Genomic DNA, 26,475 nt, shown 5'->3' with positions numbered 1-26,475 from the left:
TTGTGTTGTGACTTGATTGTTCTATTATGTTGGCTTGATGCCACATGTTGTTAATTGATATTGGAATCTGTTGTCCATCTTGATTGTGATATTGTAGTATCTTACGGCTTGATGTCGATATGAGGATAGAGTTCTATATGACTTGTGTAGCCTTCATTGATATTATTGGCATACCTATGTTGGTACTTGTGACACATATATTATTGGCGTACCCATGTTGGTACTTGTTACTTTGATATGTTATTGGCGTACCCATGTTAGTACTTGTGACATTGATATGTTGTTGGCGTACCCATGTTGGTACTTGCAATATTAAACAGAGTATTGATGTTGACACACGCATTGCACGCATTCTCATCCATTCATGATACACTATTGATACCTTGATGATACTTGATGAAACACTATGATTAGCTGGGCTTGATTTTTACTTGAGTGACGTGAGAGTCTAATATCTGATGTTCGTCCTGGAATCGTGGATTGAGTGAGTGCATAGACTCCGCGGGTCCCCAGGGTGGTGCCGATGAGAACCCCTTGTGGACAACGATTCAGGGTCTCGTATATCTGTTAGGCAAAGATCTAGGACGAGTGGCACTTAGACTTTGCGAGTCACCTTGGGTTGTGCTACCGAGATGTCGATATTTTCGTCCGGAGTACATGTGTACACAACATTTGCATGGCATTGCATTCATACATTATTGCATTGCATTGCATGTTGGCTTATGTTGAGATGATTGGTGTTTTACTTGTAATGTTGGTTTCGTCTTGGACATATTGAGACTTGGCACATTTGGGATTAGATGCTCTACTTAGGCGATGACGTGTACTTGGTTCTGATTATGTTCAGTTTATAATTGTTGATTTATCTGCCTCTTTGCTTTATTGTTTGAATTATGTTAGCTATACTTAGTCGGCCGATGATACCTGCCAGTACTGTGGTTTTGTACTGACCTGCACTTCTGCATTATTTTATGAATGCAGAATTCCAGACTGGATCTACTTCTGTTTCTCGTGGCTGAAAGTCGCTCAGAGATTTACTTAAAGTTTACAAGGTGAGCACGAACCGTCCGCCACCTTGAAGATACTTCTTATTTATGTCATATTTCCTATTCTGAGACATATGCGGACTTGATGTATTATTGATAATCCAGACTTGTAGATTTTAGTTAGATGCTCTTGTATGACCAGACCAGATACTGGGGCGAATTTCATTTACTTCCGCATTTTCTTATATACATTATAATTATGAGACTTTCGCTAATTTACTCCTTTCACTATTTTTTATTATTTGTGAAAGTTGAGTTAAGGGTTCGCCTACCGAGGTGGAAAAAGTAGGTGCCTGCACGACTTTGGGTCGTGACACATATTCATACTATAAAAGACAATAATAGATAAATCATTCAAAAAGCTTACAAAATATATTGAAGAATGAGACAAAAAAGTACCAGATTCCTTCTTAAAAGGTTCAACTACCAATATTCTAAGTATTGAATGCTCCACCACTAAGTTTAAAAGTCAGAATAATGACTACAAATCCTAAAAGTTGTATTTATAATGGTTCGAGCATGAAAAATAACTTAAGACAAAATTGCCCCGTCGTCAGAAATACGGACCTTAAAACCAGAATACGGTTCGTAAAATATGCAATTCCACCATAGAAGTTTGAAATCTTTAACTCAGGTCTTGTTTTCACGCTTCACTTTTACAGACCGTAAAATAGAATACGGTCCATATAATTCCACCGCAGAATGATGCTTCATGCACTAAGATCTGTTGCAGCTTTTATAGTGGATTTCAGAAGCCGTGAAACATTTCACGATCCGTAAATCCTCACCGTATCTTGACATGTCTTGAATAGGTTTCTGTTGATGTGTGAGACAAGAAATGCGGTCTGTATATTGTTTTACGGACCGTAAACCTCACCGTAAAATGGATTCATGTATCTGCCTTCTGAACTTCACTTTTGGGCCCTTTTTTGGGCTATTTTCCACGTAATTGCCATCACATGGCTAAAACACCTACAACAAGATAAATGACATAAAAAAACGACAACAAGTTACTTGAAGACAAGTAAAACTTTGCGTAAAGTGGCATCAATTGTGCCGTATTTCTACGGTACATCAACACCCTCAACTTAAAGTATTTGCTTGTCCTCAAGAAACTCAAACGACACATACCATTCACGACGAACAGTCAAGCTTCACAAAGTAACCATGTCTACAATGATGATAGAAATTGGTCATGTGCATGCATTCGGAGAAAGATTCCCCCCCCCCCCCCCTTCCTTAATAAAAAATGGTGCATTTACTCAAAGATAAGATAGTAGTCCTACCGCTTCACTTAGTGACACAATGCTATTAGCTTAAAGAATCGGCCAAGTGTCTCAAGTCGAGAATTGTTTCTTGAGTTAGGTGTTGCAATCCCGTGTCCTCACAAAGACCAAAGAGAGTCCCAAAAATACACATATTTATCATGACACAAGGGACAAGATACAAAAGAGAAGAGAACACTCACACTCACAATAATGTACAAGTGCACTAGCGCGGTACCATAGGCTTGCCCTTCAAGCGTTCTTCCACTAATGTAAACACGCTCGGTTTGAAATCAATTAGGAATTACGAGTCGTATTGTCGGATTTTGGGTTAAGGTGGGGAAAATTTAGGAAATAGTGACTCAGACCTCCTTAAGTTTTGCAACTTGCTCATATGTTCTTTCTACAATTTCCTACCCTTCCTCGATTTTCACTCCACCACTAGTCTTTTCTTTATTCATAAACTTATTCTCCCTTTTATCTTATGCTGGTATTTCTAAAAGGGAAAATTACTTTCACCCTTTTGTGACTCTCACATCACTGCTCTCACCACCTTCCAACTTAGGCGTTTTAGCCTAAGTTGTATTTCCTTCACACTTAAGGAGGTAGGTATTTGAAAATGGATTCAAAGATGATCAAAGAGGGTATGCTTGCAACATGGGTGCCAAAGAACGGTTTATAGGATCAAACGGGGTTGATTAGGGATAAGATACATGGGTAGGTAAAATTTAGGCACAAAAAAAAAGGTACAAAGAAAGCCTAACATCCTATTTCAAACCAAGCGTAGTTTAGGATTTCGCCTTGGAAACACTTTCTGGGAAAGTTCTAGACTAAACTAATGCACAAGACTCGATAAAAACAAACCCCACAACACATGACTCACGGGTTACTACAGTGATGCATTGTTTCCACTTCTCAGCCAAGTACTCAAGGCCGTAAGTCATTACTAATCTGCACAATGTTACCAAATGAGCCATGCATCCTATTCATTCATCATTCAAGTATTTATACACAACTAACAATTTTTTTTTTGAAGGGGTACCTTTTCAATTTCAAATCAAAACAACACATATGCATGTCACAAACTGATAAAACCGACATCATATAAGTCATGCACTTTACTAAACTTGACTATACAAAACAACTACAGTAACACATATATACAAGCAAAATGAGCTACCCCACCCCCAACTGAAAGGCATGCATTGTCCCCAATGCATAATAAGGAAAAACAAAGGGTAGGATCTCCCTGGGGCGCACTAGGCACTATGAACATCTCGAGGTGTCTCCATCTCGACAGTGTACTCCACAACTGGAGCGGTAGCTGAATCAATAGCTCCAGTGGGTGGTGCCGAATGACTCGGGCCCATCGAATCGGCCACAAGAGCATGGGTGGAACCATCAAGTGGGATGGACTACACCTTCAAAATATAAGTGATGCCCTCGGGTGGGTGTGCATAACTGGACGAAGCCTCGGAGAAGTGTGTGTCAGCCCGAGACTGTCGGAGGTCCTCTTGAACACTCTCTCCTCATCCTTGTATTCATCCTCATCGTCATCGGACCTCTTCCTCTTTCCTCTATCCTCTGGTGATGATGGAATGTCTGCTAATGAATCCACCACGGGTGGCAAATCTAACCCCACCACCGCTGCAGAAATAGTGCTTCCTAAAGCACCGGCATCTCTCGACTGCAATGCCAACATATCAGCCTTCAACTTTTTCAACACCTCTTGGAATTTTCCCCCATCAGTGGTAGGACCCCCTCGTGTCAACGAAAAAAATCTGATCTCGAGCCTATTAATTTTTTAGTGAAGTTGTTGGTGGGATTTCTCAATGGACTCCTGTAGTGGTTACAAAGTATGCTTGATTGCTTTCTCGACAAACAAGTGCAATTGAGACACCACCCTGTCTACCTGTTCGTTTTCCCGATCTATCTTGGCCACATAATCTCTTAAAGTCTCAACATTGAGTGTGACCACTCACCCAGATGGTGGGGCTGGTGGTGGTATGGGGTTAGCTGTAGTAGTCTCTGCCTGAGTAGTGGGAGGTGCTGCAGTGGTGGCACTACCAGTGGTGGTGGGTGACATATCAACATCGAAAACACTGTAAAACTTTGTGGTGGTGTCAAGAATTGGCCCAACCTGCGACCCAGGCTGGACCGGCCCTACAATGGCAAAGGGGTTAGCGGTCAACTATGCACCCTTAAGTCGTTCCTCCTTAAGCAGTTCGTCTTTGCTTTTCATGAGGTCGGAAACATGAATTGCCTTGGTGTAGTGGTCCTAATTTCTCAGTTTAGGAACATTGGCCCTTTTGCACAATCAGGTGATAAGGTAGGGAAAAATCAATGAAGTTTAAGGCTGCAACACTCTCAACCGGATTTCTTCAGTGATTAAGAGACCCATATCAATGTTATATTTGGACATTATGGCCGCTAGAAGGACTGCTCTTTCTGTGGTGAATGCATTATCAGATTAAGTGAGATGAAGCCGGGTGGTGATTATGGTCCACCAAAACTTGGCCTCAAGTGAGAGTTCCCTTTTGAAGATTGACGCTTGGGTTGGTGCGCTACGGTGGATCTTCTTTTGCTAAAATTACCGACGCAATCCACAACATTTGAGATATCTTATCCTCTTGAGACACGGTAATCTTGTAATCAATATCATATAAATTAGTCAGTGCCCTATAATCTGCCCCAAAATACAATGAGTTGATGGTCGCTGGTGATATGTCAATTGTTACTCTCCGTACCACTAGCTTTTCCAACCGCTTTGGCTTATTTCTTCTGTGAGATTTGTTCTGAGAATTCAACATCGTTTCCCCATACACGGCATAAAACTCATGAACCATAATCGGGCAATAATCCCCTAAAGGATCATTGAGGAATTCCCATTTGTAATGTGCAACACAGCTAGGATGTTGGGAAATGCCTCTAGCCCCTGAAAATTTATCTGTTGTTTTTCCCATATGCTTCTCCTTGGCTTCCCAACTGCGTTTTCTGGCTCCAAACCTTTCTCGAATAATTCTTGTGACCCTGCAACTGAGAACCGGTGGGCATTATTAGATTTTTCCTTCATACGAACCTCCTGGCGTCTCCGAGTTTCGAAGTTATCCGATAGACTGGCCTGTGACTGCTCAGGGCTACCAGAATTTTGGCTATCAGACTTTTAGCTTTGCTCTTGTTCAGTGCCTTGATCACTAGCACTGGCTGAGGAAGAAGCGGATTCCCCCTCTTCAGACTGGGAGGAATCATGAGTCTGAGCACTTCTTCGTTGCTGAGTAGGTCGCTCCAAGGGTACCACCACCGCATCCTCTTTGGTGTCAGTGGGCACATCTTTAAGTCTAGATGCAGCTTTCGGCCTGCCTTTTCCTCTACCCCTACCAGTTGGTTGGGATGATCCCTGTTTGATTGGATTCTTCGGACGCATGCCTGTGGAGGACAATCACTAGAACCGATGAATCACTACATATTTTTGTACTTTCATTTGAGTGGAAACAGGAAGCTAAGCCTAAGATAATAAAAAGAAAAGAAAAACAAGGTTAAGACTCAAAGATTTTATTCTCAGATTCAAGTAGGATTAACATGCTGTAAAATCTTTCACGGACCGTGAAAGTGTTTTACAGACAACAAATCCTACTGTAAAACAGGAAACAAAAACATATTAGGCAACCTTCAGTTTATGATGGACTTTCACGGTCCATAATAAGTTTTATGGCCCGTGAATCCGATCGTAAATCTTTCAACAGAATCTCATGTTTTTAGCATTCATTTCAAGACGGGATTTTACAGTTCGGGAAAAATTTTATGGTCCGTGAACCCTATCGTAATTCCTTCAACAGAAAAGCAATTTTCCAACTTTCAATTTACGGTGAATTTCACGGTCCATAAATCCCACTGTAATTCCTGTAATAGAAATCCATTTTACAAACTTGATTATACGGTACCATTTCACGAGACATAAATAAATTTACGGTCGTGAAATGCTCCGTATAACCACTGAGTGATACATTTTCCAAAATTTATCATAATATCACGCACATAATTCTACATAATGGGGGAATTTCATGAATTAAGGATACTCAGACTTCACCACATCCAAATTTCTTTAAGTCATTTCATTGAACAGTTGGCGGGCATAACTACCATTCCTCCATTTCTAAAGATAAATGGTTGAAATGCCCTCCGACACGATGGAATGTTGAAACAACCCCTATACTAGCAGCACACATATCAAAACCGAACCCCCCCCCCCCCAACCAATTCAAATAATCAATTCCAAACACCGAACCCATCAAAGGTTAAATTTTAAAAAAATTAAACCCTAGGTGGGATTTATAGTTTCAAGATTAATGCTTCTAATCCAAACTACCCTCAATCTGGAGGATAATACATAGAATACTATTGAGAAGGAAGGGCGAAACATTGAAATACCTGTTGGTCGATGAAACTTGAGGAAACTTGAAGAACTTGCGTGTGCTAGTGTGAACACAAAGAAAAACTAAACTTATGAGTTTGTTGATGTGAGAATGGTGCGTATGATTTGTGTTTCCTTTTAAGTGAGAGAGAACAATGATTTCTGAGATATTTCTGAGATAGGGAGGTTATAGGAGGAGAAATCGTGTCGGTTATGGGTTTGGGAGAGGGAACGATTTGAATTTGAAGAAGTGGGGAAGAGTAGGAGTTGGATTAGGTATTTAAACCTTTAGGAGTTGGATTAGGTATTTAAACCTTTCCCAACTTTTACGTCACATTTTACGCTCAGTAAATAGGCTTTATGGCCTATTATAGGTCCTTTAAAGTTACTTACCTAATGATGTGGCGGTAGCAATTTTACGGCCCGTAAAAGTTACCGTAGAAACTTTTTACGGTCCATGAATTTTCACCTTCAAATTTCCAGTGAACGAAACTTCACTTTCCGATTTATGGTCTATTTTAAGGACCGTAAAATGTTTTACGGTTTGTTCCACAGTCCGTAAAATGGACCTTTGTAGCCTTCGTCCCTGCTCAACTCACTCCATCTTTTCCTAAGTTTCCCAACCTTTTGAGTCCTAACACACAAACAAACATCAAACACATCACGAAAACAAAAATTATCAGACAACATGAAAGTAAACACTTGGGTTGCCTCCCAAGAAATGCTTAATTCAACATCGCGGCATGATGGTTTCACCCGTATCATGGTTCATTGAGGTAGGGGATCTCAATTGTCTTCACTTCATTGGATAAGCCCAAGTAGTGCTTAACCCGCTGCCGATTTACTTTGAAATGCTCTCCATCCGGGACAACAAGCTCTATTGCTCCATGCGGGAACACTTGTGTTACTTCAAAAGGACCGGACCATTTGGATTTTAATTTTTTGAGAAACAACCGGAGTCTTGAGTTGAAAAATAACACACGATCCCCGGGGCTAAATTCCCTTTGCAAGATCTTCTTATCATGGAATTGCTTCATGCGGGCTTTGTAGAGTGAAGAGCTAACTTAATCTTTAAATCAGAATTCATCCTGCTCATTAAGTTGTTCCATCCTCAAATTGAGGCATTAACCCATTCAAGATTCAACTTTTTCAAGGCCTACCATGCCTTATGTTAGAGTTCCACCGAAAGATGACAAGCTTTGCCAAACACCAATTGATAAGGAGACATGCCGGTTGGTATCTTTTAAGCTGTTCGGTAGGCCCAAAGAGCATCATCCAACTTCTTTGACCAATCGATCCTATTTGCATTTACCTTTTTGGAGAGTATGCTCTTGATCTCCCTATTTGACATTTCAACTTGTCCACTTGTTTGGAGATGGTACAGGGTGGAAACTCTATGCTTGATTCCATACTTCTCAAGAAGAGTCTTGAATAACCGGTTGCAAAAATGAGATCCCCCACACTAATGATTGCCCTTGGAGTCCCAAATCTTGGCAGTGACACTTCTTTCTTCATTATTAGGGAGCGTGATGGCTTTCACCCATTTTGACACATAGTCCACTGCCACAATGATGTATTTGTTATTGTAGGAATTCACAAATGGACCCATAAAATCGATTCCCCACACATCGAACAATTCGACTTCAAGGATCGATTTCTTTGGTAGCTCATGCCTTCTTGAGATGCCCCCATGCCTTTGACATTGATAATAAGCTTTCACAAAGTCATGGGCATCTTGATAGATTATTGATGTGTAAAAGCCACTCTGAAGAACCTTAGACGCCGTCCTTGAGCTATTATGGTGTCCACCAATCGGTGATGAGTGACAAACCTCAATGATAGGCATCATCTCCACTTCGAGAATGCATCACCTTATGATGTTGTCGGCGCAAACTCAGAATAGATAGGGCTCATCCCAATAGAACTTCCGAACATCACTCAAGAACTTTTTCTTTTGGTGGAAATTCAAATCTTCCGACATGATGTCACTAGCATGATAATTAGCAAAGTCAGCATACCACTGAATCATATCATGTGACCCCACCATCACTTGCTCATCCTGAAATGATTAATTGATTTCAAGGCTATCCGATGGACGCCCACCTTCTTCAAGGTGATACAAATGGTCTGCCACTTGATTTTCACAACTCTTCCTATCCATGACTTCAAAGTCAAATTCTTGCAATAGAAGGACCCAACGTACTAACCTCAGCTTTGCATATTTCTTTGCCATGTGGTAAGGAAGAGCTGCATGATCAGTGTGAACAATCGCATGGGTTCCCAACAAGTAGGCACAAAATTTCTCAAAAGCAAAGACAATGGCAAGCAATTCTTGCTTGGTGACTGTATAGTTTATTTGGGAACTATTGAGAGTCTTGCTTGCATAATAAATCGGATGAAAGATCTTGTCACACTTTTGGCAAAGCACGACTCCCATTGCAAACCCACTAGTATCACACATGAGTTCAAAAGGCTTGGATCAATTTGGAGCAATAACGATAGGTGCCGACGCGAGTTTCTCTTTCAAACAATTAAAAGCCTTTAAGCAAGAATCATCAAACACAAATTTTGACTCCTTTTCCAACAACTTGCATAGAGGATTGGACACCTTTGAGAAATCCTTGATGAACCTTCGATAAAATTTGGCATGCCCAAGGAAACTTCGGACACCTTTGATGGATATAGGAGGAGGAAGCTTAACAATAACTTCAATGTTGGCTTGATCAACCTCAAGCCCTTCTTCAAAATTTTGTTCCCCAATACTATGCCTTCTCTTACTATGAATTGACATTTCTCCCAATTGAGAACCAAGTTCGTTTCTTCACATATCTTTAATACTTGGGCTAGATTACCCAAGCACTCAGCAAAGGAATCCCTAACTATGAAAAAGTCATCCATGAAGATTTCAATAGACTCCTTAACCATGTCATATAAGATGGACATCATCCAACGTTGGAAGGTTGCGGGTGTATTACATAACCCAAAGGGCATTCTCTTGAAAGCAAAAGTCCCATAAGGACAAGTGAATGTTGTTTTCTCTTGATATTCCAGGGCAATAGTGATTTGATTGTACCTCCAGTAGCCATAAAAAAAAAAGCAATAGTATTCCCTTCCCGCAATCCTGTCAAGAATTTGATCGATGAAAGCCATTGGGAATGATCTCTTTTTGTCCAACGATTCAACTTCCTATAGTCCATGCACACCCTCGAACGGGTAAGCGTATGAGTTGGGATAAATTCATTCTTAGCATTTGGCACAATGGTGATTCAACACTTTTTAGGAACATATTAGACCAGACTAACCCATGGGCTATCTGCTACTGGGTACACAACACCGACGTCCAACCACTTGATGAATTCCGTTTTCATAACTTCTTGCATAAGAGGATTCAACCTTCTTTAGTGCTCAACACCAATCTTCATCAAGTTAAATATTATGGGTATAAATTTTGAGAGAAATCCCTTAGATATCCACAATACACCACCCAATTGCCTTTTTGTACTTTCTTAGGATCACCAATAATCTCTCTTTGTTCTTCCGTCAACTGGGCAGAAATTATCACGGGCAAAGTGTTGTTTGGTCCAAGGAATTCATACCTCAAATGTGAAGGAAGAGGTTTGAGTTCCAAGGTGGGAGGCTCAATGATAGAGGGCTTTGCGAGAGGATTTTCATGATTTTCTAGATCAAGATCAAGCTTTTTCGGATTGTAGTGGTATGACCCCAACCCAACCAATGCATTAACCGTTTCCTTGAATTTTTATTATTTCCCCCATCATAGTTCATCAAGACCGCCATCAACATCTCACCTACATGTTCGTACTCAACGGTTGACTCCATAGCTTCATTAATTTTATCAATAACCGACACTACACTCATATCCACTGGTTGCTTCATCGATTTGCAAATATGTAAGGTGATCTCTTCATCATTCATTCTAAATTTTAGGTCACCCCTCTCCACATCTACAAGATCACGCCCCATAGCTAAGAAATGTCGTCCAACGATTATGGGCACCTCAAAATCAACTTCACAATCCAAAATCACAAAGTAGGCCGAAAAAATGAACCGGTCAACTCTCACAAGCACATCATAAAGAATACCCACTGGTTTCTTCACGGTTCTATCCGACATTAGCAACCCCATTGTTGTTGGTCGGGGAGTGCCCAAACCCAACTTATTAAAGATAGCAAGTGGCATCAAGTTGATGCTCGCTCTAAGATCACATAAGGCCTTTACAAATTTGTATATCCAAATAGTGCAAGGAATGGTGAAAGCTCCCGAATCTTCCTTTTTTTGAACAAAGACTTTTGTCATAACAGAGTTACAATGATGTGTAACCCCCACTATTTCAAAACAAGAATGTCTCCTCTTGGTCACAAGGTCTTTTATGAATTTTGCATACCCGGGCATTTGTTCAAGCGCTTCCACCAAAGGGATATTGATTGAAAGTTGTTTCAATTTCTCTATAAACTTGAGAAACTTACTATCATCCACTTGCTTAGCTAATCGTTGAGGAAATGGAGGAGGAGGCTTTGGAACGGGCGATAAAGCCCTTGGTACCTCCTCTACCGCTTCCTTTCTTTTTGAAGCTTCATCATTTTCCGGCACGTCTTCAATAATAATGGGCTTTTCAATACAAAGCCTGTTTCTTCTTTGGAGTAACCTCTTCTTCAATAACCATGGTCTCTTCAACAATTCCTCATCATCAACAACCACTTTATCTTTCACCAACTTCTCTTCCCCAATTGTCTTGCCACTCCTAGTAGTGATTGCATGTCATTTATGATCACCATCATTCTTTGGGTTTGCAATTGTATCACTAGGGAGTGTGCCCTTTTGTCTTTTATTGAGAGTAGCCGAGATATATCTAAGTTGTGATTCCAATTTCTTGATGGAAGTTGAGTGAGAACTTATAACTTGCCCCATGCTTTTCATTTCATCTCTTGTTTCCTTGCAAAAGGAATCGGTTGACTTCACTTTTTTCAATACTCTTGATAGCATATCCTCCATTTTAGAACTAGCGGGTTCGCTTGTAGATGGTTGGCTTGAAATAAGTTGGTTCCCCTTGGGTGGTACATAAGGATTTGAGCTCCGGTGGTTATTGTAATTTTTGTTGTAACCACCTTGATTGTTGTCCCACCATTGTGAATTTCCTTGATCTTTGTGCCAACCTTGATTCCCTTAACCTTGTTGCCATGGTCCTTAATTGGGACCTTGGTAGTTAGGCCGGGAACCCCCCGCTTGATTGTTTATAAAATTGGCCTCTTCATCATATATTTGGAAGATTTATTCATCTTGAGGGCTCCCTTTACAAGACCTTACCACATTAACCTACTTCGTGCCTCCACCCAACACATGCTTCGTGAGAAGCTCCATTTGAGTGTCCAACTTTTCCATTGTTTCATCTCTTTCTTTTTCGTTCTTGATTGTCTCCCGAGACAATACTATTTTGGAAGGACCTCCTCCAACTACCTCTACCTCTCTAGTATGCCAAGCTTCATTTGTCTCGATTACTTTGTTCAAGAGAGCACTCATAACATCATAATAATTATCCATCATGGACCCACCTGCAATATTATTAGCCACCGACTTGTTGACCGAATCAAGTGACCGATAAATTTTTTGGATAAGAACGCTTCGGGCAACCCATGCTTTGGACAACTCTTGACTTTCTTTTAAATCGAGTCCAAGCCTCGTGTAGAGCCTCAGTCGGAAGCTGATGAAAGCTGTTGATTTCATCACGGAGTTGCAACATCCGGAATGGAGAAAACAACTTCTTGAGGAAAGCTTGAGTCAATTCTGCCCAAGTAGTGATAGACCTGGCCGGAAGATCATCCAACTATGCGGTGGCTTCCCCCGTGAGAGAGAACGAGAAAATCCTCAACTTGACCGTCTCACTTGAGACATTAGGATGTACGTTGGTAGCACACACCCTAAGATAGTTCTTAAGGTGCCTATTCGGGTCATCATTGGCTAGACCTCCTAATAAGCCTATAGTGTTGAGTAGGTGTAGCAAGGTATTATTTACATGGAAACTTGCATTCCCTTGGACCGGAGGTGGGCGGATAGCAGCTGCATACCCAATCTCCTCTACCATGCCATCATCGAAATCAGAGTCCGTTATTTCACCTAAATCAACACAATCAACAACAAGAAAGTAACAAGAGAAATAAAGACTAAAAATAGAGTTTTACACTAATTCATAAATTTCTAGACCTTATTCCCCGGCAACGGCACAAAAATATGATACGCCCAAATTACACCTTTAAAATAGGAGTAAAGCGGTCGTTGTTCAACTATAGAACCCAACAAGGTTAGGGTCGAATTCCACAAAGAATACAATGAAGAAATTGTCACATCTCGAAGATTTCGGAGTTTTCCATAGTGAGTAGACTAATGCGAGCTTAAGGTGAATATGAAGTACTTACAGGATTAAGGAGAGTATATACATACATATCTATGTATGACTATTAAGTAACACCGAGCTTATATGGTCGGGTATGATATCTATTGCGTGCACACCACTGCAGTTGGGTACGGATGACATTGAGCCTTGGTAGGGCCAGGTATGTATGACACCGAGCCTTGTCATGGTGGGTATGTGAGACACCGAACCTCTATGGTTGGGTATGATACTACTATATGTATAAATGTATGAGATGGAAGGTTCCCATTAGAAAAAGGGTGAGTAAATATGATGAACGTCACTAGAGGTATAAATAGCTCTATCATCCCATGACTTTTCTTCCTTATGATATCATTCATGCTTATATTATGTTATTGATTATGCCTTACATACTCTGAACATTATCCGTATTGACGTCCTTTTGTTTGTGGATGTTGCGTCATGCTCACAGGTGGACAGGGAGATAGACTTGTTCCTTAGGCTGCATATCCAGTGATTACTTAGATGAGCTCCATTTGATCCGGAGCTGCAGCTGTTAGTACTTTTATTTTGTGTATATACATATGGGCATGACGGGGCCCTGTCTCGTCCTTATAATGATGTTTCATACTCTTCTTAGAGGCTCGTAACAGTCATGGATAGTAGATGTCTTTTGCCTTGTCGGCTCTTATTTTTGGTATATTATTTTGTTAGCCTCGTTGGCTTGTGTATATGTATAGGGGCATAGTTGTTGACGTTGATATAGAAGTGTGTTAGCCATTGGAAATGGTATTATTGAGGCATAGAGTTTGTTGATAAGCCATGTGGCTCACCTAGATATGAATACGAATGTACGACGAGAGGTGCCCGGGTGGGTTAGCTCCAGGTGCCCATCATGGCCCTCCGGTTGGGTCGTGATAGAAATATACTTGCTAAGTGTAACACTCGACTATTAGTCTATATTTCTAGGGATGGGGGTATAATAATGATTGGTTTGAAGATTGTTAGTTTAATTATCATTGTTTGTTGTTATAAAACACAATCTATTGGTGAAAGGACTATGGTTGCGGTCCCAAAGGAAAGTAATGCAAATGGGTATCAATCCAACTCATCTATGTGTCTAGATGTAATTAAACATGGGCTACGTAGATTTATCAAAAGTCTCTCGACCAAATTGATAAATGTCATTACTAAGCTTTGTCAAGCCTTAGAAAGTAGAAACTGTGAACACCCATTTTATTTCAAGTTAGTTTTCCTATCTCTAGCTCAAGCTATTAGATAGGGTTTAAAGCCCCAAATCCTTGCTATCTAACTCTTTTCCTAACTTTTACTTTCTTTATCAAGCAAATAAAAAGTATTTAGGCACAAATAATGTTGGCCACCATTAAAAGTCATTAAAGCTTGAAGAGTTAATAGAAAAACATCTTCAACATACAAATGGAGTTTGAGTGTAAAACCCAATCACATAAGTAAGACATTTGGTCCCACAACCTTAGCTAATGGGATTAGCTACTCATATTCATACTATCAAAGACAATAATAGATAAAGCATTCATAAAGCTTAAAAAATATATTGAAGAAGGAAACAAAAATGTTCAAGATTCCTTCTTAAAAGCTTCAACTACCAATATTCTAAGTATTGAATGCTCCACCACCAAGTTTAAAAGTCAGAATAATGACTACAAATCCTAAAAGTTGTATTTATAATGTTCCAAGCACGAAAAATAACTTAAGACAAAACTGCCCCGTCGTCAAAAATACAGACCTTAAAACCAGAATACTGTCCGTAAAATATGCAATTCCACCGTAGAACTTTGAAATATTCAACTCAGGTCATGTTTTCACGCTTCACTTTTACAGACCGTAAAACAGAATACGGTCCATATAATTCCATCGCAGAATGATGCTTCAGGCACTAAGTTATGTTGCAACTTTTACGGTGGATTTCACGGGTCGTGAAACATTTCACGGTCTGTAAATCCTCACCGTCTCTTGACAAGTCTTGAACAGGTTTCTGTTGATGTGTGAGACAAGAAATATGGTCCGTATAATGTTTTACAGACCGTAAACCTCACCGTAAAATGGGATTCTTGTATCTGTCTTCTGAACTTCACATTTTGGCCCCCTTTTTTTTGCTATTTTCCATGTAATCGCCATCACATGGCTAAAACACCAATAACAAGACAAAAGACATCAAAAATGATAACAAGTTACTTGAAAACAAGTAAAACTTTGCGTAAAGAGGCATCGAATGTGCCGTAATTCTATGGCACATAAGATAGTGAATTCAAAATCTAAGCAGTAACCATATTATCACACCTCTGCCATTGGCAAAACTGAGGTGATTTTTCATTAGGCTTAGTGCACTCTCCATTTATAAATCCTAACTTGTTTTTCACGGATAAAAGCTCGCAAAACTCTTCTTCTCCATGGTCGATAACCAGATCCATCAAACGGAATAGGCAACAACGTCATACCTGGACTATCAGAAGGATACATGTAAAATGAATTGTTAGAATCAACTGCAGTTTGAGCTGCATCAGTACTTGTTGCATTGTTCACATTCGTAGCAGATTGATCTCTTTGTTCATTCGCCATTGAAGATAACTTCGCAACGAATTAGGAAGAAGTAAAATCGAGGTAAGAAACCGATTGAGATTGAACAAAAACAAACTTGAAAAATTGAAAATTTTGGTTCAAAACTCAACTGAGTGAAGACATATGGTTTATTAAACAACGAGGATTGTAAACTTATGTAGAATCGCCAATAGGCTCTGATACCATGTTAAACGAGATAGCTTCTAATGATGAAGCTTGAGAACCTCCATTAATGGAGTAACTGAGATTGAGCAGAAAGAGTAAAAGATCAGTTTGGAAGAAATGAAATGCTCAACTTGGCATTTCCCTCTCATTACACTAACATATATACACAATGATTACATGATGATATGACAGCTGTCTACAGCTGGATTGGATGCCAACTAACTAATCTAACTAATCACAATGATTAACTAATCGTGTAACAAACTAAAATATCTAGCCTAACTAACTTACTAACTGCCTAGTTGATGTATACGGTATACACGATATACACATGAATATACTCAATAGAATCCACATAGTTGCCTCCTTCTTTCTCCAAGAATTTCTTCACTGACTCCATATCCATTTGGTTGGACTCAATTGAATTGAATTGATCTTAATCTTATTATACGGGTTTCGTTACATATCTAACAAATAGGCCGACGTGTATGATCGGCTACCAAAAGAGAGTTCCTTCAAAGGAAAGAATCAAAGAATTATTCAAAATAAGGATTAAGGAACAAATAAAATTATGATTTTCCCATAAATACACGTCAAAGATATAAAATATTTTGGCAGTGACAATTGCACAACACCTATAATGAAAAAGTAGCTAACAACAAGACCGACCAATTTATAGATATACTAGTGAATTGGTGTCCGCTTCGCACAATGGTAAGACTACTATTGAATTTATGAAATACTTTTTTAATATCCAAATAATATAACTTTTAAAATCTTGTTTAGCCCTCATATTCAAATGGATTAGATTTTATGTTCTAAAGCATCTTATTATTGTCACTTAGTTTTAGGCTTTTTTTCTAATATTTTAACAATTACAGGGTTTTAATCTTCTAGAAATATTTAAATTCTATATAATAATGGGTGAAAATCAACTTTACTTTAAAAATCAAACTCCCCCCTCAACTTTGAATAATATACATTCTCCCCCCTTTGTCTGAATTGACTTTTTAAAATACCTATTTTACCCTTACATGATCAAGCTTTGTCTTCTTTTTTAACTTCTTTGAAATCATGATATTTTTCATTTTTTTAATCTATGTGACAAATTTTATGTAAAAAAATAATTATTATCTTCTGGGCAAAAAAGAAGTAAGAAATAAATTGAGTATATAAGTTAATGATGTTCTATAATGAAATAAATTAGCAGAATAATTTTTCTTATTAATAATAATTAAAACTCTAATATCTATTTATATAAGTGAAAATAATAGGCAATAAGAACTTTATAATATATTTCAATGCAGGAAATACAAAAAATAATAAATATAGAGACAAATTTTAAAAATTATTTATTTATATTGTAAATGAATTTTAAATTATAATTTAAGAAATATTCCATTAATGATAAACGAAACTTGTTTATTTATATAGACAATAGAGGATAAGAGAGAAGTGAAACTTAAATATACACACACATGAATGTACATACAAATATACATACTAAACGCAAACAATATAGAAATAACAATCATAAAAATAGCATTAGATTTTGTGAAAAAATCATAAAAGTATTATTCTACTAATAATGTCAATGAACTTAAATAAGAATCTATAAATATCTAGGCTTAAAAAAATATTATATATAATATAGAAATGTATTACATAAATGAAGGATTGAAAATAATAAGGGTGAAATAAACATGGCTGAAAATCATTTTCACCCCCCAACTTTGCTTTAAAAATCAAATTAAAAATCAAACTCCCCCCTCAACTTTGAACAATAGACATTCTCCCCCTTTATTTAATGCAATGACTATTTCACCCTTATTTTTTTCAATCCTCAATTTATGTAATACATTTTCATATTACATATAATATTTATCTTTTAATCTAGATATTTATTGATTCTTATTTAAGTTCATTAACATTATAAGTAGAATAATACTTTTATGAATTTGTGACAAATCTAATGCTATTTTTTATGATTGTTATTTCAATATTATATGCGGTAAGTATGTATATATGTATGTATATGCATGTGTGTATATTTAAGTTTCACTTCTCTCTTATTATCTATTGTTTATATAAATAAACAAGTGGTTGTCACTAATGGAATATTTCTTAAATTATAATAAAATTCATTTGCAGCATAAATAAATCAAATTTACAGCATAAATTAACCATTCTTAAAAATTTACCTCTATTTTTTAATTGTTTTTCCCTTACCTGCATAGAAATATCTTTATAAAGTTATTATGACCTGTAATTTTTCACTTGTATAAATAAATATTAAAGTTTTGATTATTTTTAATGAATTTAATTTTTTTTATTCTGTTTATTTATTTTATCATAAAACATCATTAACTTATATAATCAATTAGTATTTCTCACTGTTTTCTTCGCCTAGAAGATAAGATTTATCTTTTATAAAAAAAAATTGTTACATGAATTAAAAAAATGAAAAATATCATGATTTAAAAGAAGTAAAAAAAAAAAAGACAAAAGTTGATAATGTAAAGGTAAAATAGGCATTTAAAAAAGTCAATTAGGATAAAGGGGGGAGAATGTCTATTGTTCAAAATTGAGGGGAGAGTTTGATTTTTAAAGCAAAGTTGGGGGGGGGGGGGGGGGGGGGTAAATGATTTTCACCCATATAATAATATAAACTATACTGGTGGACATCGATTAAACATAGGTTTTCATTTTTCATTTTATTTTACGTGTTTTAATCTCTTTATGTCGATATACGTATAAAATTTAAACATAGTTTTCCTTTGTTCATATCTAATTATATTAGTAAGTAACTATCTAACTTCTCTTCTCTACCTTTAAAGAGCTACATTTTAATTCTTCTCCTTTTTAAAATTCTTTGAAAAGGAAAATGCATCAACAACAACGTCTACTACAGAGGTAATAAAAAGGGAGAAACACAAATGAAATCTCTTCGATTAATTTTTACCTTATATTTTTCATTTGTTTTACCTTTCTTTCCCCTTTTCTTTTCTCTTCTTCCTTTCTTTCTTGCTTCCTCGCTCATTCATTTTAAGACAGATTATTTACCTTTTCTTCTTTTTCTTCTTCTTTCACTGGAACATCATATTCTTGATAACCAACAACTCCACTTTAAAATAATTTTTTTTCCATCCTCAAAATCATCAAAACTATACTAAAATTTCGTAAAATCTAAAAAGAAAATTGCTTTTCTTTTAAAACATTTTCCTATGAATTCAACATAAGATGTCGTTGAAACGGAGAGAGAATTCAAAATAGAATGGAATTTTCAAACTTCAATTTCATTAAGAATCCTTTTGACAATTGAGAAATTTACCATTTATTGAAAAGATCTAAAATTATTTGGTAAAATCTAACTATAAAATAATTTCACTTACTGTTGTTGATATGTTTTCTAGCCTTAGCAGTTAATAGCTAAGCAATAAAAGCATACTTACCCTATTTATAAAAATACGGAATAGGGAAATGGGAAGTACAAATTATTTTAAAAAAATAAAAAACAATTGCTATAAAAAAATTTAGTACCTTAAAGAATCAAAACCTGCTTTCGATAAAGTTCATATCCATTAGAGATCAAAATAGGAAGAACAAGTGAGTAACATAAATAGATATCACAATAATCTATAAAAACAACAGTATCATAAAATCACCAAAAAAAAAAAAAACAAATAGGAAAATATTGTATCCATATATAAACCCATTACTCACCTATTTTCATATGCTAAAAAACATAGTCATGTCTAACAAATAACAATATAATGTAATAGAAATAAAAAAGAATACATTAAAAGAGACTCCAAAAGAAGTACTTACTCACCTGACTTAAAAAAGCAGGACAAAATCGGTGATAGGAAAGTAGCGATACTTATGATCATATTTTGATAAGATATTTTGAAGAGAATAGTATTTTTTTTTCCTTTTTTATCTTCCCCCTTTGTTTTTTATTACATGGGGGTAGGGGAAGGAAAATAGGAAAGAGGATTACAATGTGGGGATTTGAACCCTCACCAATAAGGTGAGAATTCAGGTAGTCAACCAACTGAGCTACTAGATCCCTAAGAGAATAGTAATGATGTGTAATCAAGGCTTAAAAAAAAGTGAAAACTTTAATGTACCCATTTATGGATTAGTTTATAGCTTTATGAATTTGTTGTAAAAGAAACGTTTCAAACCTAAAGAACAAACAGTGATCGTGGGCTGATTCACACTAATGCAAACATTATCTGGTCTTTAGTGCTACATTATTTGTATGAGGCATTAGTTAATTTATAGATTAGTAGCAGAAATGAATAAAATTTTGCAATAAAGAATGAAAAATATGTCAAAAAAGGAGAAAAAAGATAAATGCAAATGCTGGTCATAGAGAGGTGCCACATCACCTCTCTAAAAATCCTTTTGACAATTGAGAAATTTATCATTTATTGAAAAGATATAAATTATTTAGTAAAAGCTAACTATAAAATAATCTCACTTACTGTTGTTGATATGTTTTCTAGCCTTAGCAGTTAATAGCTAAGTAATAAAAGCATACTTACCCTATTTATAAAAATACGCAATAGGGAAATGGGAAGTACAAATTATTTTTAAAAAAATAAAAAACAATTGCTATAAAAAACTTTAATACCTGAAAGAATCAAAACCTGCTTTTGATAAAGTTCATATCCATTAGAGATCAAAACAGGAAGAAGAAGTGAGTAACACAAATAAATATCACAATAACCCATAAAAAACAATAGTATCATAAAATCACCGAAAAAAATAAATAGGGAAATATTGTATCCATACATAAACCCATTACTCACCTATTTTCATATGCTAAAAAAATAGCCATGTCTAACAAATAACAATATAATGTAATAGAAAAAGAATGCAGAAAAAGAGACTCCAAAAAAAGTACTTACTCACTTGGCTTAAAAAGGAGGACAAAATTGATGATAGGAAAGTGGCGATACTTATGATCATACTAGTGAATTCGTTCGCGCTTCGCGCGGTCACGAAAGATCTCATTGTATATACGAAATATTTTTTTAAGAAATATTAAATTGTTTTTAATATACAATTCATACAGATTTGACTATAAGTTTTAATGTGTTTTATTATTAATCATAAAATCACAGAAAAAAATAAATAGGAAAATATTGTATCCATACATAAACCCATTACTCACCTATTTTCATATGCTAAAAAAATAGCCATGTCTAACAAATAACAATATAATGTAATAGAAAAAGAATGCAGAGAAAGAGATTCCAAAAGAAGTACTTACTCACTTGGCTTAAAAAAGGAGGACAAAATCGATGATAGGAAAGTAGCGATACTTATGATCATACTAGTGAATTCGTCCTTGCTTCGCGCGGTCACGAAAGATCTCATTGTATATACGAAATATTTTTTTAAGAAATATTAAATTGTTTTTAATATACAATTCATACAGATTTGACTATAAGTTTTAATGTGTTTTATTATTAACACTCATTTTATATTTTTATCTAATTTTCATCACCTAAGAGTTCCCATTGTCAAAGAGATACTTGTGCTTGGTATAATTCAATTTTTTCTTCAATACAGTTCAATAATATCATATTTTTACAAGAAAAAACTGATCACTCTTAAACAATTGAGCTTGCTAGCACTTGAGGTAGTGAAGAATTCAAAGATATTTTTTCTTCATTACTTTGTTAATTAGCGGTGTAACATGGAACCACCATTTCTTTTTAATAGTCACTCTCAATTAAATTGCAGGAAGGATTAGAATAAATGAAGGGAGAGAATCTAGGAAGAGTCAAAAAAGAATTACACTAAAATTGAAAGGTTGAAATGCAATTGGGAAACAAAACGTAAGAGAAAGAAATTGTGAGAATTCTTAATGAAGTGGGATTTGAGAATTTTAATGTAGAATTGACTACCTTCACATTTTACCGTTAGAAATTAAAAATAAATTAAGTAATTAACTTTGACAATAATAAAAAAGATAAGTTAGGGAATTCATTTATAGAGTAATAACTTTCCAACTTATAGCTCATTCTATCCCATAGAATCGTCTTCCGTTCTTAAGGTGTATAAGAAAAGAAAAATACTCATTTTTAGCACCACAAATCATCCCCGTCTCTTTTTTTTTTTTTTTTTTTTTTTGGTTCATTTTTCTCGAAGCATTTTATGTATATCAATTTGTAGTCCTCATTGTAAGATCACTAAAATCTGAGCTCTAATTCAAGTCAATTTTTTCACTATTAATCTTGTCGTCCCTTTATGATATTAAGCATGTTTTTGCGGTCATTTACCAACTCCTCCAAATCAAACTTGTATTCTTTGAATTATGTCATGTAAACATCAGTCACATCTTTATCAACATTGTCCATTTTTCTACGAATTTTGGACGCAACCTCATGATAAAAAATGCAGGAGGAAGAGACCCTAATGATCATTAAGAAAAAAGATCAACACATTTCAGTATTTTTTAAATTATCCATATAAAATAATACAAACTTATTATATGAACTGAATTATTAAAAAAATAAAACATCAGAAAATAGATGATACAATAACATTTTTTTTTATCCATTTTGCTACTCTAATTTTTACATAACCAACATCACCTGTTATATAATATCGTGGGAAAGAAATGGAAGTAAGGAAAGAAAGAAGAAAAGGTATAAGAAAGAGAAAATGAAAAATAAAGACAAAATATACCAAAATATTCGAGGAAATAAGGTGTCTTGGCCTCTCACAATTTGAGTAAAAGAAAATATCTTTTTCAGATCTCTTATGTGTTATTCAGATCTCTTATGTGTAAAAAATGAAGATCTCTTGTAAATATGTCATATAACTAAAAAAAATTGTAAAGGGCCAAAAATCCATTTCTCCGTTCGCACGGTTTGGTTCTATGCATTTGAAAAAAATGAACTCAATTTTGTGTTCTCTCATTTCCACCTTTTTTGTGGGTTCATGAGTTTTATTAAATTAAAAAATATTACGTTCTTCTTTAATATTCCATAAATGGTGACAAATTTATTTTCTAATTAGCAACACTACTAAAATGTAAAAGAGTGTATTAAGCAAAAAGCTCCAAATCATTATATTTTCTTCGGGAAAAACCAAAAATTAATAATAAATAAATACCAAAACAACTATCCAACTAAAAGAAAATTTTGAATTACATAAACACTTGCATACCCAGATTAATTTACATATTGACGACAAAAGTTAATTAACAAACCAACGCACAAATATAAAGGGCAAAGGCTACAGTAGTATAATATTCAAATAAATCAGGGCTCGCGATAATGATAACCGGGTTAATAAGATATTGGTAAGAAAAATCAACTTAAGTCTAAAAGACTATCAGATAAAAAGATTTAGTGAAGAAAGGTATAGAGAATTTTCAGCATGCATGAATGAAAATGATTGTCAGGTTGTGGGGATAAAAGATTAAGATATGTAAGATCAGACTGTTGCATTTTTTCCTTTGTGAGATAAGAGTATTTATGTAGTCAATAATTGTAACATTTTAAGCAACCAGGAATCACAGCACATGCATTCAGATCACTTGATGGGTAATTGGTTTGAAACCAGTATAACCTCCATTTGGGCTGCCAAGAGAAAAGCCTAAAATATAGAGTATTACTTAACTAGTTCATTTTGAAAAATTCAGGCCACATAATCTAGAAGCAACACAAAACTATAATATCGAATCTCCAACTCCACGTTTAAACTCAACATAGATGTACCACCCTATAGAAACAGGCAAAAAGTGCGAGGAATATTGAATACAAATTAAATAAAAAGAAATTTATGTTTCACAATACCGGCCTGCATTGTTTCGGACAGGACATCTAGCCCCCACTTTCAGATTCAATCCTCACTTCATACAATTTACCTAAATGCTCAACACCAAGAAAGTCAGATTTTAATATTGATAGCAACCTGGATGCATAGGTAGCATTCAAGTGGAGTTATATAGGAAATTAATGATAGTCTTTTGGGTTCCCGAAACTGAAAAATGGATGGGGAATAAAGAAGAGTAGTAAAGGAGGTGTAATTGAGAAAATATAATTAAAAGTGATTGTTAGACTTTTTAATATAGCAAATAAGTAGGAAAAATGTCAAAAATTTGAGGAAAAAGATAAATGTCATTGAAGGCCATAGAGAAATGCCACATCATCTTGTCTATGCCTAACTTTATATTATATATAGATATAGAATATAGATTAGACATACTAGCCAAACAAATATAATACATAAACTAATTAATAATGCATGATATACTATACGGTTCCCTCACCCTCACCCTCACCCTCACCCTCACCCCCAAATGCCAAATGTCACCTCTTCCAAAACCAAATAAAGGGCCAAGAGTGAACAGTTTCAAGGTTTTCATCTGTGTGAAATTATATGACCAGAAGAAACCTAAAGAACAAGTAGGGTTGTACAAAGAAAACCGACAAATCGCATCAAATCGATAATTCGAGTCAAATCCAGAAAAAACATGTCTACTGTTTTGATTTGACTTGATTTGGTATTGAAAAAAAAAATCCGACCATAATTGGTTTGGTTTGAACTAAAAAAAAAAAGTCAAACCGAACCAAACCAACCCGACAATACATATATACAATTTTTAAAAATAGTTTATACATAAAAATATTTATTTGTAATGCGATTTATAACTATAACTTAAATTTTTTCATAGTTTTTGTCTATTAACATATTATTTCAAGCTTGGACTTAGAATTTTGAGTGGTCCAATAAGTTCCATAACCCATAGATGTTAGCAACTCAAATAAATTCAAACTAAAATCAAATCAATACTAATGCTAACAAAATAAATTCAATTTTATCACTAGGAATGACAATAAATGTTGGAATCTATTATTTAGTTTTGAGTTGAGATAATGAAAATACGTAACTTCATTTTATTTTAGTTTTTTCATGTAATTAATACTTATTAGCTGTACTTATTTTAGCATGACTTAGTATTTTTTTATTATGATCATTTTCATTATGACTTATTAATTAGCAATATTTTTTTATGCAATTTTATTATCCTTTTAGTTAAATATTTTATTACGATGTCATCACTCATCTCACATTTTGTGTTATTTTCTTAAGAAACACCTTATTATATAGTTTTATCTTAGTATGACTAAAGAAATATTTGAAGTAAAAGTTATATGTTTTATATGAAGACTTTTTCAGGAAACAAACCCGAAAAATCCGAGGTTAAAAAACCCCGACTTATGTTGGTTAGGTTTGGTTTATAAATTTTCAAACTCGACACAATTAATTTGGTTTGATATTTGAAAAATTCGAATCAACCCGGTTCATGTACACTCGTAAGAACAAGGAAGACAAGTTGCAAAGATGGATGTTTTGATATTGAATCCCCCACTTCCACCATGACTCACTGAACGGGAATTTTGAGATATTTATTTGTTTCATGCACTATTAAATGCTCCCTCCGTCCTATATTATTAGGTCACTTTTCCTTTTGTACACCACTTAAGAAATCATAAATAAAAGATGTATTTTACTATCTTGCCCTTGTCTCTCTCCAATAAATACATTCTAATCAATATTGACTATTTTCTTGAACATTTAATACTAAGGATAAGATGAAAAAATTAATTAGGTTTATCTTGATTTGGTAAATGAACAAGTAATTTGGGACATAAATTTTTAGTAATGTGGTCAAGTAATATGGGACGGAAGGAGTAGCAATGAGGAGTACAATCACTTAAATAAACTTTTCATTTAGTAAATGAATCTAAACTATATTTCTATTGAATTCGTTCAGGGCCAGCTCAACGGAATTGGTGGCCTAACGCCAACTTTAAGAAAGATCCCTTAAATTTAATATATATGTTTATTTGATTTCTTTCCTTTTCATTTTGCAATGATGGTGTATGGGATCATTTGTACGTATCTTGACCATTCATTCAATAACATATTAGCTTTCACCATCCAAGGTAATTGGTAACTCTATTAATTTTGTACTATCAAGTAGATGTTAAAATAATTTCATATTTGGAATAATTCTAAGTCTGTTTTGAATTGATTTACTAGTTTGATCCTCTCTTTATAAGAATTAATCAACTCTAAAAGATAGTATAAGAGACTTTGTATGTCTTTCTACTATCAATATCATCATTAAATTGGATGTTTATTACGAAATTTAAGTATAGAATTTGACCAACCATTTTGAAATATATTTTTAATGATATTGACAAGAAAAGAAATGTAACTTATAGTACTTATTGTATAATTTTGAACATCTAATTTTAAAATATAGAGTTGATCTATTACAATTTAGTTTCAAAGATTAGTCAAATTAACTTTGAAAAAGCAAAAAGTGTCACATAAATTAAGATGGAGGGAGTATTTATCTAAATGACTTCTATTCGTTTCTAAATAATCTCTATGACATTCCCCAAATAACAAGCATAAATCTAGTATTTTTTTAATAATTATGAAAATGGGGCCCCTAATTGGGGCCGAGGGGGGGGGGGGGGGGGGGCGCTAAAGTAACTGCTTTATTTGCTTCCCCCTCGAGCCGGTACTGATTCGCTGTAACTCTTCAAATTCTTTTCTTCAAGT

General features: G+C 35.2%; 1 protein-coding gene across 1 annotated transcript in view; it reads right to left on the bottom strand.

Annotated features, from left to right (window-relative positions):
- Positions 1 to 16,390, bottom strand: part of LOC132642392 (uncharacterized) — a 49,035-nt gene extending 32,645 nt beyond the window's left edge. The window contains exon 1 of the mRNA XM_060359615.1: positions 16,226 to 16,390. Coding sequence (XP_060215598.1) covers positions 16,226 to 16,276 — 51 coding nt within the window. The 5' untranslated portion in view covers positions 16,277 to 16,390. The remainder of the gene's footprint in view (positions 1 to 16,225) is intronic.
- Positions 16,391 to 26,475: the final 10,085 nt, after the last annotated feature.

The sequence above is a fragment of the Lycium barbarum genome, chromosome 5, assembly GCF_019175385.1.
Source record: "Lycium barbarum isolate Lr01 chromosome 5, ASM1917538v2, whole genome shotgun sequence".
In the NCBI taxonomy this organism is placed as follows: domain Eukaryota; kingdom Viridiplantae; phylum Streptophyta; class Magnoliopsida; order Solanales; family Solanaceae; genus Lycium; species Lycium barbarum.
Note: the sequence above shows the minus strand (reverse complement) of the source record. Positions and strands in the feature narration are given on the sequence as shown.